Source organism: Bombina bombina, chromosome 2 (genome assembly GCF_027579735.1).
Source record: "Bombina bombina isolate aBomBom1 chromosome 2, aBomBom1.pri, whole genome shotgun sequence".
In the NCBI taxonomy this organism is placed as follows: domain Eukaryota; kingdom Metazoa; phylum Chordata; class Amphibia; order Anura; family Bombinatoridae; genus Bombina; species Bombina bombina.
Genome location: NC_069500.1, coordinates 216,770,901 through 216,789,566, shown reverse-complemented (window position 1 = coordinate 216,789,566; position 18,666 = coordinate 216,770,901). Strand labels below are relative to the sequence as shown.

Below are 18,666 nucleotides of genomic sequence, written 5' to 3'. Positions count from 1 at the left end.
GAAAGAGAGTGTTAGACAGGAAGGCACATGGGATATATAAAGACTCCGAATATTTTGGAGCTTTACTTTGTTCTTCCAAAAGAATGTCTTATTCTAGAATGATTTCTAATTTATAACAAAGTTAATGATTTTATTTATTATCTACTGCCTGGCATTTTTCATACAGGTTTGTTACAGCTCACAACTTCTTAATAAGACATGATTTGCCCATTATTTGATTGTCAACACTTAAGAGGTTGATTGGTTAAAAAGAAGCACTTCTACTTTCTTTTTAATTATACATGTTGATAGGGCTGTAGTTTACAAATCTATAGAATAATTCAAGCATGGGATAAAATTGAAAAGGTAGTAAAAATAAAAACATTAAACATTTAGGAAGGCATTTAATGTTTCTAGCTGTATTAGTGTAGGATAGTAGGTTGGGGTAATTCATCTATGGAATGACTTTTGCTTAACTGAGCAAATGCTCTTAAATCTTACTATCTGATAGAATTAAACAGTAAGGAATCGTGATCTTGGTTATAACAGGGATTATTGAATCACAGCTTTAATCCTTTAATTCTTAAGCTTTCTCAACAGCTGAATAAAAAACAATATCTAGAGATACAATGGCTTGGGAGTGTTAGATTCTATTCTTAACTTTACATATATATATATATATATATATATATATATATATATATATATATATAACAGTATAAATATATATATACTGCGTGTGTGTGTGTGTGTGTGTGTATATATATATATATATATATATATATATATACACACATATATATATATATAAACTGTATATATGCATATATACAATATAAATTTATAATTAGCAATTTAATGTTGAAAAATAAACTTCTAGGTAACCTTTTAGTAATTTACAGGAAACATATATGTCAGGAGTTCTATATATTTAGTGCAGGATGATACATTTTAAATAAAAAAATATTAAATTACAGATCATCCACTTTTGCAGTTAAACAGTTGCACCTGGATGCTCACAGTGCGCCAGTAACCAGCTTAACAAAAAGAACATAGCAAGCTCAGTGGAGCGCAAGGCAAATTAGCTCATAAAGAAATCATTGGAGATTAGTAAATTTGAACAGTGATTTGTATAGCTATTTCAATTTTTAATACTGGATAATAATTTATAAAGCAAAAAGGGGGATACCTTTGTTTCCATAAGAGGGTGGAAAGCTCCATTAAGTGGTGTGATGTATTTTTATTGGTCTAGGGAAATATTTTGCTGATCATGCTCGTTTTTTTGTTTTTTTTAAATGACAGATAAATTTGCAAAGGAGAATGAGAGTCACTGGTGTCATAACACAAGGAGCAAAGAGAATAGGGAGCCCAGAATATATAAAATCATACAAGATTGCCTACAGTGATGATGGGAAATCCTGGACAACATACAAAATAAAAAAGACCACTGAGGATATGGTAAGTCATTGCCTGCCTGTTATTTTAGTATTGTGTTGGCATGTGGGTTTAACATCTGTACAGTTGCAGAAAAGAAAAAAATCTGTAATGACCATTAACTGTAATAATAATACCTCTATTATAAAAATCCCAGTGTTATTGGGATGTAAATAACCTAATAATGACCCCCTGCAATTCATTAATCCTAACTTTGACCTAAAGTTATTTACTGTAACATAAAACTACTTAATGTCATTAACCTGGGAAATGACTCACTGCCTACCACAGCTGATGCCCCAGTCCACCTTTAAAGGAATAGTCTAGTCAAAATTAAACTTTCATGATTAATTTAGAGCATTTTAAGCAACTTTCTAATTTACTCCTATTATCAATTGTTCTTTGTTCTCTTGGTATATTTATTTGAAAAAGCAGGAATGTAAGCATAGGAGTCAGCCCAATTTTGGTTCAGCACCTGGGTAGCACTTTCGTATTGGTGTCTAAATGTAGCCACCAATTAGCAAGCGCTACCCAGGTGCTGAATCAAAAATGGTCCGTCTCCTAAGATTACATTAAAATAAAGATACCAAGAGAATGAAGAAAAATTGATAATAGGAGTAAATTAGAAAGTTGTTGCAACTGCCACAATGTTCTAAAGGCCTATATATTTTATAAAGTTGTTAAGAGTCCACTCCAGACCACTAGGAAGAAGCAAAATATACCAAGAGCTTTTAATCCCTCCAGCTTCCCTGTATACCTCAGTCTTGTTTTTTTTTTTTTTATCCACAGGAGGTGAAAATTTGATATGCTCAATATTCTTCATTGACAGGTGGTTCTGAAACTGTTTTGAGACCATTATCCTTCTCAGAGACCTTGAAATAGAACAGAGGGGTGTAGAGGAGAACAGACAGTGACAGTAATTCTCTTTTGAGAGTTTATCACTAGCCTTCCAAAGGTGTCACCAGGAGTTGTCTTGCAGCCTCCTCCTGTTGGCTTTGTCGAGTTATCTCTTATACCAGATCCTGACTAAGTTATATCTAACCTGGATAGGCTATTCTACAGTGAGCAGGACTTCTGCAACTTGGTAAGCACCTTAGAGTGGGTGCCTTACGGCAGGATTCTTCAAACTTTTTTCCCCAAGACCCAGTGCTATGATACCACATACCTTTGCGACCCTATTTTTATGCATGGTCTGAAAATTTCAGAGGAAATATACAACAAGATAGCTGCAATTTTTGGCAAAGTGATTAAAATGTGTGCATCATTTTTTTGATTATAGTTAAACTTGAAGGTGCTGTAAAAGACACACAACACACACACAAACCACACAAAGTCTCAAACAACAAATACACACCACACACAAGCCACACAAAATTTCAAACACATACACACCACACACACTGATAACACAGACCACACATACTCTTCTACAGCACACACAAACACATGCCAGACATTCTACTACAGCACACACACAAGTCGGGACCCAGTAAACATGGTGTTGTAACCCAGTAATGGGTCCCAACCCTTAGTTTGAAGAACACTGCCTTAAGGTAAGTATGATCTGCACTAACATAGCCCACAGGCTATTTGTAGGTAGCCAGGGGACTTGGGTTAATCCACACTTCCAGAACATTTTTATTATACACAGTAATTTCACTGAAGGGACATTTTTGACAAACTATTTTATAAGTATTACTTTATTGTCTGTCTTGTGGGCATCTGGTTTCTCAGGCAGGAGACACAGTACTGGCGGCACTTCTGAGTCATAATGCAATTTATATATTTAATGTTTTTATGTACTTGCAGTGCTCGTGGCTCACCACAATATTTTTTTGTCAGTGTAGGTTGCGCAGTGCACTGTTCTGCCAGTTATGCATGTCCTGTTTAGACAGCATTGCTAACTTTAAGCATGCTTGTCTTCCTGTTGTTCCTCAAGGACTTCGGATATTTCTCAGGGAGGTTGCATGGATTTCTTGCCTGATTTCAAAAGAATATAACTGAGGTGTTGTTGACCATGCCGCCTTCAAGTAAGCATAAACACCTACATACTGGAGCTATAGTATCTGAGGAGCAAATTCCACTCAACTTTTCTCATATGGGGAAAAAAGACTTCTGAATTTTTTTAAAGACCCAAAGTCAAATGAATCAGATTTGTGTTTGGAAGGGGAATATTTTTTTTTTCTTCTGAGGATCAGGATTCTACATCAGATCAGGATTTGGAATCTATATCCTTTATTTTTAAATGGCAACAAAGTCGCGGTCCCAATGGAAACAAGCCAGGAGAGATTACTTGCAGGTTAAAAAGTTAATTTTAATACATATTGCTTATAAAACGAAAAAGGCACAGCAGACAATCGATAAAGCTGACGAGTTTCCTGCCACAATGGCAATTCATCAGAGCTGAGAAACAAGCGTCACCAACCTCTGATGAATTGCCATTGAGGCAGGAAATGCATCAGCTGTATCGACTGTCTGCTGTGCCTTTTTCGTTTTTAAGCAATATGTATTAAAAGGAACTTTTTGACCGCGACTTTGTTGCCATTTGTATTTCTTCAATTATTATGGGGGCGTGGAGGGTCCCAGCCGTCTCATTTGAGAAGCCATTGCTGGTTTGACGCTACCGGCAACAGAATGAGGCTTCCACATTGCAAGTAAGTGTGGCTATACACGCTGCAGTACGGGAGTAACCGGTCATTATTCACCTTTGGAGGATTTGACACGTTGTACTTTAACGGAACCGCTTCAAGTGTGGTAAGCCTACAATTTCTAACAATCTTAATACTTGGGAGAACTGTTATGAACTTTTCATGTATTCTGTGGTAACCGCAATAGTGGAGCTCTGAGTGGAGCTGTATACACAGGACTTAAGAGCGATACACATACACAGTTAATAATACTGTTGGGCTCTTTTATTTTTAAGCTAGAGCACTTACATTCTCTTTTACGTGGTGTTATTGACTCTTGGCATCCAGGAATCAGTCAATGAAACAGCAGGACTCATTATTCAATCCATCATCTAAGCCTGCAGAGGTTTTTCTGGTTATTGAAGTGATCTTGAAAGTCATTTCTAAGGAATGGAATAAACCAGGCATTCCTTTTATTCCTATTGCACTGGCCCCTTTTAGTGCACAAGATGGGACTTAGTCTGACACCTCTACTCATTAGCTCCAAACCCCTGCACCCGCTTTGCCGAGCGTGACACCAAGTCAGTGTGGTGTTCGCAGCTGGCTTCCTTACTCTTTTTCTGAAATGGTTTCAGAAGAAATCTCTCTTGAGAAGATTCAGGGTCACATTAAGATTATAAAGTTGGCTATTTCTTTATTTGTGATGCCGTTGTAGAAATAGTTTGCATAAATACTAATAATGCTGTTCATACTCATAGAGCTTTATGGCTAAAGTCTTGATCGGCAGATAGGGTTTCAAAGAGTAGGCTTTTGTCTTTTCCTTTAAAAGTACATAAAAGTAAGGCAGCAGGCAGGTCAGATGCAATAATTTCACGTTTATTGAAACATGAAAGGACAGCAATCCAGTGAGGGAACAAATCTCAACTGTGCAACAAGTCCTCAGGTGAGAATTTGTCAGAGAGGTGTGGCTAAAAAAAATGAAACTCTTTAAATACTTTGCGTAATTGCATACAGTTAACCCTTTAGGGATAAGTTATTTTAAAAAAAAACACTGCAAAGTGGTAAATAAGAATAACTTCTAATAGATACAGTGTTAAAAGTGAATAATAAAAAAAAAAAAAATGAAAAGCAACACTTAAAGTAAATGAATAAATAAAATACAAAAACCACAAAACATATAGGGCCAGATTACGAGTGGAGCGTCCTCAGAGCTCTGGTTAACTTTTTCACAAAACTAAAAAGTGGCACAAAACACATCAAAAATACATTACAAAGTACAGTTACACTTATAATAACCCCATCTAATAAAAATAAAAAAATAACAAATTCCACACAAAAGTAAAAATGCTCAAAGATATGAGATCTCAGGTGTTAGAAAAAAAAGGCAGGCAAAGGTCTACATGTATGTATGTATGTATGTATGTATATGCATTTACAGACATATATACACATATAAACACATAAATATATATGTACACATATATAGACATATGTAGAAGTTTATCAGAGCCTTTTGTTGCCATGTAGATGTAAACATGTAAAAGCATATTTATGCAATATTCACATTTAATAAAGTGTTATACTTTGTATTTACTGTAAATATTTGACATTCCAATGTTCTGCACATAACAGAATATGATCTATGTACAGGTAGCCCTCAGTTTATGCCGGGGTTAGGTTCCAGGAGGAATGGTTGTAAATCGAAACCATTATAAATTGAAACCCAGTTTATAATGTAAGTCAAGGGGAGTTAGGTTCCAGGCCCCTCTCAAAATTGTCATAAGTAACACCTAATACATTATTTTTAAAACTTTGAAATGAAGACTTTAAATGCTAAACAGCATTATAAACCTAATAATATAGATTGTATCATCATCAAACTAAGTTTAATGAACAAAAACATTTGCTAACAGCACCTAATTAAATAATCACACAACAGACTGCATCATCATCAAACTAAGTTTAATGAACATAAACGTTTTTACTTGGATTTTTCTGAAAACGGTTCTCTGCATTGTTAGCATGTTAGATAATATTGGGTCTGCACCTATTCTATGCATTTCAATCTGCAGTGATTAATAGGCAGTTAGGCACCCTCACCTCAAGCAGCTGGACAGGAAGATAATAGGGAAGTGGCTGCTAAATCTTGTTGCTCGATAGGTCTTGTCTGATCTGTGTACACAGATCAATTTCAGGCTGTTAAGTTGCAAAACAAGCGGACAGCTCCACCTACTGGCTATTTTAATTAGTGCACTGCTTTCCAAAGCTTTTCAATAGCAGTCACATGACATTGTTATTCTGAAATGGAGCAAATTGAACCGGCGTAAACCGAGGGCCACCTGTATTGTTAAATATATACAGTCGTATGCAAAAGTTTAGTCACCCCTGACAATTTCCATGATTTTCATTTATAAATAATTGGGTGTTTGGATCAGCAATTTCATTTTGATCTATCAAACAACTGAAGGACACAGTAATATTTCAGTAGTGAAATGAGGTTTATTGGATTAACAGAAAATATGTGCAATATGTATCAAAATTAAATTAGACAGGTACATAAATTTGGGCACCCTTGTAATTTTGTTGATTTGAATACCTAGCACTGATTAATTGGAACACACAATTGGTTTGGTGAGCCCATTAAGCCTTGAACTTCATAGACAGGTGCATCCAATCATGAGAAAAGGTATTTAAGGTGGCCAATTGCAAGTTGTTGTTCCCTTTGACTCTCCTCTATAGAGTGGCAATATGGGGGCCTCAAAACAACTCTCAAATGACCTGAAAACAAAGATTGTTCAACATTATGGTTTAGGGGAAGACTACAAAAAGCTATTGCAGAGATTTAAGATTTCAGTGTCCACTGTGAAGAACATAGTGAGGAAATGAAAGACCACAGGCACAGTTCTTGTTAAGGCCAGAAGTAAAATATCAGAGAGGCAAAGGCAAAGGATGGTGAGAACGGTGTCATGTCCCTTTAAATATGGGAGTGTCTATCCTGCTTCAGCCCTATATAACTCCTTACCACACTCTCCTAGTTGCTTAGTATTGGAGTCTTATGCTATAGGACTGCTACAGCCAAGCCCATCTTCTCTGCAAACTGTGTCTGCCTCTGCCTTTTTTGCCTGTCAGTTCCGGATTTCACAGAGCGGTGACGTCACACGCCATCCTGCTTCACACAGCAGCAACACACAGTTCAGCTCCACTGTCTCCCAGACTGCCAGGACTTGCAAGCTCCTAATTCCAGCGGACCCTCTAATAATTTCTCAAGTAAGACCTGCTCTTAACATTCACTCTCCTGTGACTCAAATCATATATGAGCATACCAGACTCTTGTTTATCATATATATTTGCAATTGCTAAATCTATCTGAGCCAACTTTAACTAGCTATCTTAAAATACTCACTAAAGTTAGTTACTTATTATTTAGCTTTTTGCCTGATCTCTTTTTATTGCCTGTACTACTGAAATTCCAAACTAGTTTGTAATTATATTTTTCTATGTATCCATACTGGGGTTTCTATGTGTTACACTGCTGCAATTGTTTAGTGTTTACTCACAGGTGGCAGCTGTAGTGTAATCACCATTAACCCCTGCTAATAACTGAACTATGATGTCTGGGACTATCTTTTACTCTGATAGTAATTAATGATAAATCCCAGTATTCTTTGAACAACACACATACTATTTTAAGTTTATTCCTTTTAACTCAGCAGTTGAGGTTCTTGAAAATAAATTCCTTGCCTTACAGGATACGGCAAGACTTAAATCCTGACAGAATACTAAGCCTGAAAAATAAGCATGGACCCAGCTGAGTTAACTGCACACATGCAAACCCTTAGTCATAGGGTAGATTTACTCACTGATGGGTTAAATACCCTAAAGGCAGAAAATGATAATTTAAAAGCTTATATAAAAGATATTGTAGAAACAAAAATTCATGCTATAGAACCACAAGTCAGTCTCCCTGAATTATTTAAATGTGATAGAACACAATTCAGAGATTTTAGAAATGCATGTTTTCTTTTGTTTACCCTAAAACCACAGACATATCCCACAGATAGAGTAAAGGTTCTAACAACCATATCTTTTCTTAGAGGTGAGCCCAGGAGCTGGGCAAACAGTTTTTTTGAAACAAATGATAACATACTCAATTCATTAGATGCTTTCTTTACTGCCTTAGCCCAGTTGTATGATGATCCATATAAACAAATGACTGCCGAAAATGCTATGAGGTCATTGAAGCAAAAGAAAAGATATGTAGAGGAGTATATCACTGAATTTAAGAAATGGGCAAAAGATAGCCAATGGAATAACCTTTCTCTAAGGAATCAATTCCGACTAGGCTTGTCTGATGGTATTAAAGATGAGTTATCTCGAGTTGACCTTCCCCCCACCTTAGAAGAATTAATAAATCTCAGTATCACTATTGATAGACGCCTTAGGGAAAGGCAACAGGAAAGGTCTTACCAGGACACCACTCAAAAACGTCATACCCACACCCCTGCACACATACCACCAATAAAGCCCCCCACTGAGCCTATGGACATTGGGTTTGTGAAAGGACCACTTACAGCACAGGAGAAACTAAGACGCCGCAGTCAAAATCTCTGCATGTATTGTGCAGCAGAGGACCATGGGGTTAAGGACTGTCCTGCGCTTCAGCGACAGAGCCGCGGTAAGACAATGTCACATACTGAATGTTTAGGTAGTTATTCCTCTGCTGCAACCTACCATAAATTCCCACTTCTTTTACAGTGGGACCAATGTCGCCTCAACGCCAGTGGGATCATTGATTCAGGAGCAACTGCAAACTATATTGATGTACAATATACTAAGGATAATAAAATACCTTTGGTGAAAAAGCAGACTCCTGTGTATTTGCGAGTTATTGATGGTAATAATATGGCCTCAGGCCCCGTAATGTATGAAACTGTACCTTTACTTGTAGTGACACAAGACCATCATAGGGAATTTCAAACCTTTGATGTCATTTCATCCCCCATTGTACCCATCATTCTAGGGTTAAACTGGCTATCACTACACAACCCCTGTATAGTCTGGTCACCATTCTCCATTTGTTTTAACTCTCACTACTGTAAGACAACTTGTTTCCCACCACTCATACTGCATACTATAGAGAAACCTTTAGAATTAGACATACCTCAGGAATATGCTGACTTCAATGACGTTTTTAGTAAAAAAGAGTCCGAAAAACTTCCTCCACATAGGAAGTATGACTGTCCTATTGAGCTCCTCCCAGGATCAGATATCCCTTATGGACACATCTTTCCATTGTCAAAACCTGAACTAGACCACTTGAAAACATACCTTGATGATAACCTAAGGAAAGGCTTTATCCATCCTTCTACATCCCCAGCAGGTGCGGGGATGTTCTTTGTAAAAAACCAAGACAGATCTTTACGCCCAATAATCGATTATAGACAACTAAATAAAAGGACAGTAAAGAATCGTTATCCTCTCCCACTGATTCCGGAGCTTATTGAGAGACTACAGGGAGCTAAATTCTTTACCAAGCTTGACCTTAGAGGAGCCTATAATTTCATTCGAGTAAGATCTGGAAACGAATGGCTGACGGCGTTCCGCACCCGTTACGGGTTGTTTGAATACACCATTATGCCATTCGGACTCTGTAATGCTCCCGCGACATTCCAGTATTTGATAAATGATATCTTTAAGGATATCCTGGATGTCTATCTTGTTATTTACTTGGATGACATATTAATCTATTCCAAGACCCTACCTGAACATATATCACATGTCAGACAAGTCCTTAGCAGATTGAGAAGCAACTCCTTATATGCCAAGGCTGAGAAGTGCATCTTCAACTCCAATAGCATAACTTTCCTTGGTTATTGCATCAGTGCTTCGTGCATTAGCATGGGGGATAACAAGATAGATGCTGTTAAGAATTGGCCTGCCCCTGAATGTAAAAAAGACATTCAAAGATTCATGGGGTTCGCCAATTTCTACCGGAAATTCATCAAAAATTTTGCCTCCTTATCAAGACCATTAACAAACCTCACTAAAGCAAATGTTCCATTTCGTTGGACCCCAGATAGTCAAAAGACTTTTGAATTGTTTAAAGCACAGTTTACCTCTGCACCTATTCTTAGTATACCAGATCCTGAACTACAATATATATTAGAGGTCGATGCCTCGGATTATGCTGTGGGCGCCATTCTATCACAGAGACTCTCTCTCAAGAAACCGTTACATCCATTTGCCTTCTACTCTCGTATCATGACTCCATCTGAAATACATTACCCCATTGGGGATAAAGAGCTGTTGGCAATCAAGGTCTCCCTTGAACATTGGCAACACTTGTTGGAAGGTACCATTCTGCCTATCATTATTTTCACGGATCACCGAAACCTTCAATTCCTCCAATCCACCAAGACTCTCACTGCACGACAAGTAAGGTGGAATTTATATTTTTCCAGGTTCAATTTTCTTATCACATACAGACCCTCCTCACAGAATGGCAAGGCTGATGCCTTATCAAGACAATACAAGAAACCACCAAACCTACTTAGTAAGGATACTGTCATTCCAACAGAAAAGTTCATTGCCTTTTCATTTGATTCCACATCATTCCTTAAGTAAGAACAAGAGAAAGATATTACTAAACCACTAACTGTTATGCAACGGGGCTCAGATGGTTTACATTATCATCAAGACAAGTTATATATTCCCCCATCCACCAGGCAGATGGTTTTACACGTTATACATGATGCACCTCTAGCAGGGCATACGGGCCTTCGTAAAACACAAGATTTAGCTAATAGATCTTTCTGGTGGCCAACAATGCATAAGGATATCTCAGATTATATCTCTTCCTGTGGAGTTTGTACCTTATCTAAAAGAAGCAAACGGCCTCACTATGGATTACTTATGCCTGTAGCAACACCAAGTAGACCTTGGGAAGAAATCGCCTTGGATTATGTAGTGGATTTACCACGCTCAGGAACTGATACCACAATCCTTGTTGTGGTAGGCTTGTTCAGTAAGATGTGTCATTTTATACCATATCGGAAGTTACCCACTGCTGCAGAAACCTTACAATTACTGCTCACTCATGTTTTTAAACATCATGGATTACCTAAGACTATTCTAACAGATCGGGGAACCCAATTCACAAGTAAGTTTTGGCTGGAGTTCTGCAAGGCTTTTCAAATAGAGAAAAGATTGTCTACAGCTTACCACCCTCAGACAAATGGGCAGACCGAGAGATGCAACCAATGGTTGGAGCAGTTTCTCAGAGGATTCTGTTGTGATCAGCAACATCAATGGTCATCTTTTCTTCCTTACGCAGAGTTTACTTATAACAACACAGTACACTCTACTACCAAGCTCACCCCGTTTTTGGTTAATTATGGATTCCATCCCACTTTCCATCTTCTACCTGACATCTACTCTTCATCTCCATCTGTCACACAGACTACTAATGACATTGCAACTAATTTCTCATCTGTCCGCTCTGCTATTGATGATGCTAAGCGAATACACAAGCTACATTATGACAAGAGGAGAACTCCTGCACCAAAGTATTCCGTTGGGGATCTAGTTTGGCTCTCCACGAAACATCTGAAGTTAACCACTCCTTCTAAGAAATTGTCGGTCCTCTACGTTGGGCCGTATCCAATAGATCGTATCATAAATGAGAACGCTATGAGATTAAGGTTACCACCTACAATACGTGTACACCCTACCTTCCATGTTTCCTTACTGAAACCGTATCGAGCCCTTAGATCACCTCCTGACCAAGTACCACTTACTCCAGTAACTGTGGACCCTGATACAGAATACGAGGTCCAAGACATATTGGACTCCAGACAGATGAGAGGTACTCTTCAATACCTTGTCAGGTGGAAGGGGTATTCTCCTGACAAAGATTCCTGGGAACCCGCAGCTAACATTTCTGCTCCCCGGTTGATCTCTAGGTTCCATCAGCGGAATCCTGATCGCCCGCATCCATGAGCCGCGGAGCTGCTCCTTGAGGGGGGTGTCATGTCATGTCCCTTTAAATATGGGAGTGTCTATCCTGCTTCAGCCCTATATAACTCCTTACCACACTCTCCTAGTTGCTTAGTATTGGAGTCTTATGCTATAGGACTGCTACAGCCAAGCCTATCTTCTCTGCAAACTGTGTCTGCCTCTGCCTTTTTTGCCTGTCAGTTCCGGATTTCACAGAGCGGTGACGTCACACGCCATCCTGCTTCACACAGCAGCAACACACAGTTCAGCTGCACTGTCTCCCAGACTGCCAGGACTTGCAAGCTCCTAATTCCAGCGGACCCTCTAATAATTTCTCAAGTAAGACCTGCTCTTAACATTCACTCTCCTGTGACTCAAATCATATATGAGCATACCAGACTCTTGTTTATCATATATATTTGCAATTGCTAAATCTATCTGAGCCAACTTTAACTAGCTATCTTAAAATACTCACTAAAGTTAGTTACTTATTATTTAGCTTTTTGCCTGATCTCTTTTTATTGCCTGTACTACTGAAATTCCAAACTAGTTTGTAATTATATTTTTCTATGTATCCATACTGGGGTTTCTATGTGTTACACTGCTGCAATTGTTTAGTGTTTACTCACAGGTGGCAGCTGTAGTGTAATCACCATTAACCCCTGCTAATAACTGAACTATGATGTCTGGGACTATCTTTTACTCTGATAGTAATTAATGATAAATCCCAGTATTCTTTGAACAACACACATACTATTTTAAGTTTATTCCTTTTAACTCAGCAGTTGAGGTTCTTGAAAATAAATTCCTTGCCTTACAGGATACGGCAAGACTTAAATCCTGACAAACGGTCAAAACAGCCCACAGACCACCTCCAAAGACCTACAACATCATCTTGCTGCAGATGGTGTCACTGTGCATCGTTCAACAATTCAGCGTATGAGAGAGTGATGCAGAAGAAGCCTTTTCTGCACACACACCACAAACAGAGTTCCTTGAGGTATGAAAATGCACTTTTAGAGAAGCCAGCTTCATTTTGGAAGAAGGTGTTGTGGACTGATGAAACAAAGATTGGGTTATTTGGTCATAACAAGGGGCGTTATGCATGGTGGCAAAAGAGCACAGCGTTCCAAGACAAACACTTGCTAGCCACAGTAAAATTTGGAGGATGCTCCATCATGCTGTGGGGCTGTGTGGCCAGTGCCGGTACTGGGATTCTTGTTAAAGTTGAGGGTCGCATGGATTCCACTCAATATCAGCAGATACTTGAGAATAATGTTGAGGAATCAGTCACAAAGTTGAATTTACGCCAGAGCTGGATATTTCAACAAGACAATAACTGAAAACACTGCTTAAAATCTACTCTGGCATTTATGCAGAGGAACAAGTACAATGTTCTGGAATGACCAAACCAGTCCACAGACCTGAATATCATTGAAAATCTGTGGGTTAATTTGAAGCGGGCTGTCCATGCTCGGCAACCATCACACCTAACTGAACTGGAGATGTTTTGCAAGGAGGAATGGTCCAAAATACCTTCATCCAGAATCCAGACACTCATTACAGGCTATAGGAAGCGTCTAGAGGCTGTTTTTTTCTGCTAAAGGAGGCTCTACTAAATATAGATGCAATATTGGGGTGCCAAAATTTATGCACCTGTCTAATTTCGTTTTGATGCATATTGCACATTTTCTGTTAATCCAATAAACCTCATTTCACTACTGAAATATTACTGTGTCCTTCAGTTATTTGATCGATCAAAATGAAATTTCTGATCCAAACACCCAATTATTTATAAATGAAAATCTTGGAAATTGTCAGGGGTGCCTAAACTTTTGCATACGACTGTGTATATATACATTATATATATATATATATATATATATATATATATATATATATATATATATATATATATATATATATATATATAATCATGTATATCTATTGGTATATATATATATATATATATATATATATATATAATCATGTATATCTATTGGTATATATAGTTTCAAAATACCATCAGATAAATCTAGAAATATTTATTTATGAATAAACAGAACATATTTTTCTATGTGAAGAACATTGGAATGCAAAATATTCACATTTGTCCAGTTAGCGCACATAAGAAAATACGATCGTGTTTGCGCGAGTGTAGGGTGTAAGGTTTTTCCACTTTTTTGCTTTATTGACTTATATGGGGGAATACATGACCGCACACGAGATAGTCTAAGTTTGGCTTTTTGCGTCGTCAATTTCAACTCATAATATGACGCATGCAAAAAAGATTTCTTCTAGCGCAGTTAAAGCTCTAGCGAGAGCGTTAAATAGTGCTCCACTCATAATCTGGCTCATAATGAGTATTTTAGGCAATGTTTGATGTTGAGCCAATTATGCATATGCCAAATATTATCCTGTTGAAATTGGATATGCATTGCTGATTAAGGGCTATATTACGAGTGGAGCACTATTTATCGCTCCAGCTCATGCATTAACTGCACTAGAAGTAAGCTATTACAAGTTGAAAGCAAAACTTTTTCACCCAAGCACTAACCCGACAAGTGCAAAAAGCCAGTTCAAATATGATGTAATCCTTAGAACTAAAACCTGTAAAAACAGGTCAACATATAATGATAAATTAGAGAATATACTACCGATACCTGAAATTATCGGTCTCCCGGGTGGATTCACAACATTTTTGTGAATCTTCGGGAGATGATATAGAATTGGTATCCTTGGTTTATTTATTAAGAAGAAATCAAACTCTTCGTTACAGATGGCTTTATTTAATAGTCCTGATCTTAATAACTTTTCAAGTTCCCTAATTAATATTTTAGTTGGATCATATCTAATCAATTTATAGCTTTGTGTATCAGACATCAGATAGAGGGCCTCATTTCTATAGGTGTCAGTATCTTGTATGACCACCCCTCCTCCTTTGTCTGCTTGCCTAATCACAATGCTATCATTATTTTTCAATTCCTTAATGGCTTTTCTTTCATAAATATTAAGATTGTAGTATATGTTATCTTTATTTCCTTTTTTATTTTCAGATTTTTCTAAACCTCTTAAATCCTGTGTTGTAAGAATATTGAAAGATTCTAAGAAACCACCTCTATTATGTGTAGGATTAAATTTAGATGGTGGTCTTAAGTTGGTATATAAAATAATTTCCTCATCACAATTCTGATTTTCTCTATTTAATTGTTCTAGCGTATAGATGTCCAGAATATCTATTTTTAACTGTTTTGTAGTTGCAATGTCCCAAATTTTCATAGGGGCACCAGAAAGTTTTTTTCTTTTGAATTTCAAAATGTCTATCTATCAATAATTTTCTTATAAATTTCTGGAAATTAATTTGAAGATCTATATTATTAGAATATGTTGTCGGAGCAAAGTTTAAGTTCTTTTTGAGTAGATTTATTTGGCTAACAGTAAGACAAACAGAGGAAAGATTAAAAATACCTAAATTTCTGAGTTCTTCATTGTTTAGTTCTCTAATCATTCTGTTAAAACTTCTAATTGATTCCCTTCTTCCTACCCGCTTACCTCGGACTTCCTCTATGGTACATTTTCCCTTGTTTTTTTGATATATTACTTCTGTTCTTTTTCTTTTTGCCTGTCCCATATTCCCAAGCCATTTTTTGACACATTGGAATCATGTTCCTCAATATTTACACTTGAATTAGCCATAGTGTTTTCAAGCTCTAAAATAATAACATTATAAGGAGATAAATCCTCTGGAATTTTATATCAATTAGTTTGTTTTTTATCCTCAAATTCAAGTGAATGTGTTTCTTCCTGATCTCTCTTTTTAAGTTCAAAATTAGTCTGATTTGTTGTCATGGGGTTGTCTAAATTTGTATTCTTATTTTTAGTTTTCTTTTGATAGACTAATTCCCATTCACTATCAGACTCTACATTAGTAGAATAAGTTCTCTGATTGGGATATTTGTCAGTAAATGAGGGTAATCTTTGTGTTTTTTGTTCGGTGTTCTCTTTAGTATATTCTTTAACTACTGTTCTAGGGTAAAAGGGGTTCATGGAATAATTAGTTTCAGATCCAATCTGGTGAGATGTATTAGTTCTATTATTGTATTTTCCTTTTTCTTTTTCTTTGATTTTATCCTCTGTTATGTGTGATTATTGCTGCTGATATCTTTGCTTTTGTGGATTATTGTAATGATCTTTCTTCCAATTTTTCTTTCTATTTTCATTATAATCTTTAACATCTCTTTCAAATTTAGTTTTCTTTTTTACCATAATTTCATCTTCAAAAGCATCTAACTTGTCTTTCAACTCATTAAAATAAGAAACTGTTGCATACCCTGGTATTCATTTAGGCATTTTACTAATATGTCTAATTTATTTTCGACTTCCTTTAAGTAAACTTTCCTCTTTTTAATGAGAATTTCAACAAGTCTGAGTTAACAATCATCTATACAATCATCCCACTCTTTCATAAAAATATCATCATCAAGCCCATATGTTGGTTGTTTGGATAATCTTAGACCCCTGGGTATTATTTTATTTTTTGAATAACGCTCTAACAGATTAATATCCCAGGAAATTCTTATCTCTTTATTTTTAATATTCTCATGTTCTCTAAATAGGTCCTTAAGATTATTTACCTTTGAGGGCATTTCTACTTTATTAAACTGATTTTCATTCTCATGCCAATCTGCTTTTCCAAATACTTTATTAATGTATTTAACCCTGTCGGCTTTTCTCCTGGAAAAATAATTCATTTTGACAAAATTATATATATATATATATATATATATATATATATATATATATATATATATATATATATATATAAATTTAAAAAAATAAAAACTTTTCAATAGTTCACAATATTTTTTGATCAATTCACAATATTGAATTCTCTATGTTTCAAAAGCTTTCACAGCGATTCCAATAAAATAACTATATCAAAGATTATAAAGTGATAAGTGTATATCTAATTATAAATGTCATCAATGTAGTGCCCACAATATGCTATTTACTTCCTGAAGGGGTTCCCACTACCAAAGATCTTAGATAAATATATTAGCATATGAGGGGGCAAATTACGCTTCCATAGCTGTGCCTCTCCTTTGTAAATAGAAAATCCCTTCAAAAAGGAAATACTTATGGGTTAATAAATATTCAGTAACCTGTTTTGTGGTTTAATAATTTTATATATTCATTTATTTTAAGTGTTGCTTTTCTTTGATTTTTTTTATTATTCACCATTAACACTGTATCTATTAGAATTTATACTTCACCACTCTGCTGTGTTTTTTTTTTTATAAAACTTATCACTAAAGGGTTAACTGTATGCAATTGTGTAAAGTATTTAAAGATGTTCATTTTGTATAGCTAAACCTTTCTGACTAAGTGTGTTCTCACACATAAGTGGACTTGTTGCAAAGTTGGGATTTGTTCACTAACTTGATTGCTGTCCTTTCATGTTTCAATAAACTAGCATCTTACCTGCCTGCTGCCTTACTTTTGTGTACATTGCAAAGCAGAGGAAACCCACTCACAGCACTCAGTTACACAGACCCTGCAAACAGAGATCTAGTACATTTGCCTTGCCACTGTGCAGCATCACAGAAGTTGGTGTTGCTCAAAGCTCTGTGTTGTCCAGGAATGCCAACCCAGGGGAAGTTGCATTAACAGCGGTACAGGATTGGCTGGTTCAATGGACACTGCTTAAGGTGAGCAGCTCTATTAAATCATTTTATATTTTCTATAGCAAGGAAAGGTCTGTTTTTCATCACATACTAGGACATCCCCTTATTATATTCAAACAGCAGCTTTAGCTCCAATTTATCTTGATTACCTTCATATTCACATTCACAGGGATCAATACCAATTTCTCAGGTTCACCGTTCTGGACAAAAATTTCCAGTTTGAGATTATTTATTTTCCTTTTGGATTAGCTGCAGCTCCCAGAGTCATTATGAAGGTTATGGGAGCCCCTGTTTTCTGTGATAAAAGGTCAGGGAAGATCAGTATCTTCTTACTTGGTTGACATTTTAGTTATTTCTCTGTCATTAAAATCAGTAAAGGTTCACACATACACACTGTTCCAATTTCTTCACAGTCATAAATGGAAAAACAATATTCCAAAGTTTTTTCAAACCAGGGTTACATTTCTGGGTGTAGTAACAGATTTGGTTTCCATGCATCTCTAACTCAACTCACAGAGCCTTGTAGAATGAATTTACAGAGATCTTGTGTAAAGCTACAGATCTTATCTTATCCTTCAGTAGCACAGTGCATGGAAATAGTAGGGTTAAGCTTGAGCCACAAATCTCTTTCCAAGATTGAATTTATGACTTCTTCAAATTTTCATGCTCAAACAGTGGAACTTTGACTACACGGAGTTGTTGCAGAAAATCTATTTGGATTACAAGTCCAGACAATCTGTCTTTGTGGATAATTAACCAGTCTATATTGCAAGAAGTCTCTTTTCTGTGACCCTCTTGGACAGTCATTATCACAGATGTCATTTAGTCGGGATGGGGGGTTATGAATATCGGACAGTGCAAGGAGTTTGGTCTCATAGGGCAAGGATACCAATCAATGTGCTGGAGCGATTTTACAGTCTCTTCAAAGTTGGCCTTTTTTAAGCAAG

General features: G+C 36.5%; 1 protein-coding gene across 1 annotated transcript in view; it reads left to right on the top strand.

The window, feature by feature from the left end:
* The window catches only part of EDIL3 (EGF like repeats and discoidin domains 3), a 1,373,680-nt gene that overhangs the window by 1,080,105 nt on the left and 274,909 nt on the right, over window positions 1-18,666 (top strand). The window contains exon 7 of the mRNA XM_053701474.1: window positions 1,282-1,437. Within this exon, the coding sequence (XP_053557449.1) occupies window positions 1,282-1,437 (156 nt within the window). The remainder of the gene's footprint in view (window positions 1-1,281; window positions 1,438-18,666) is intronic.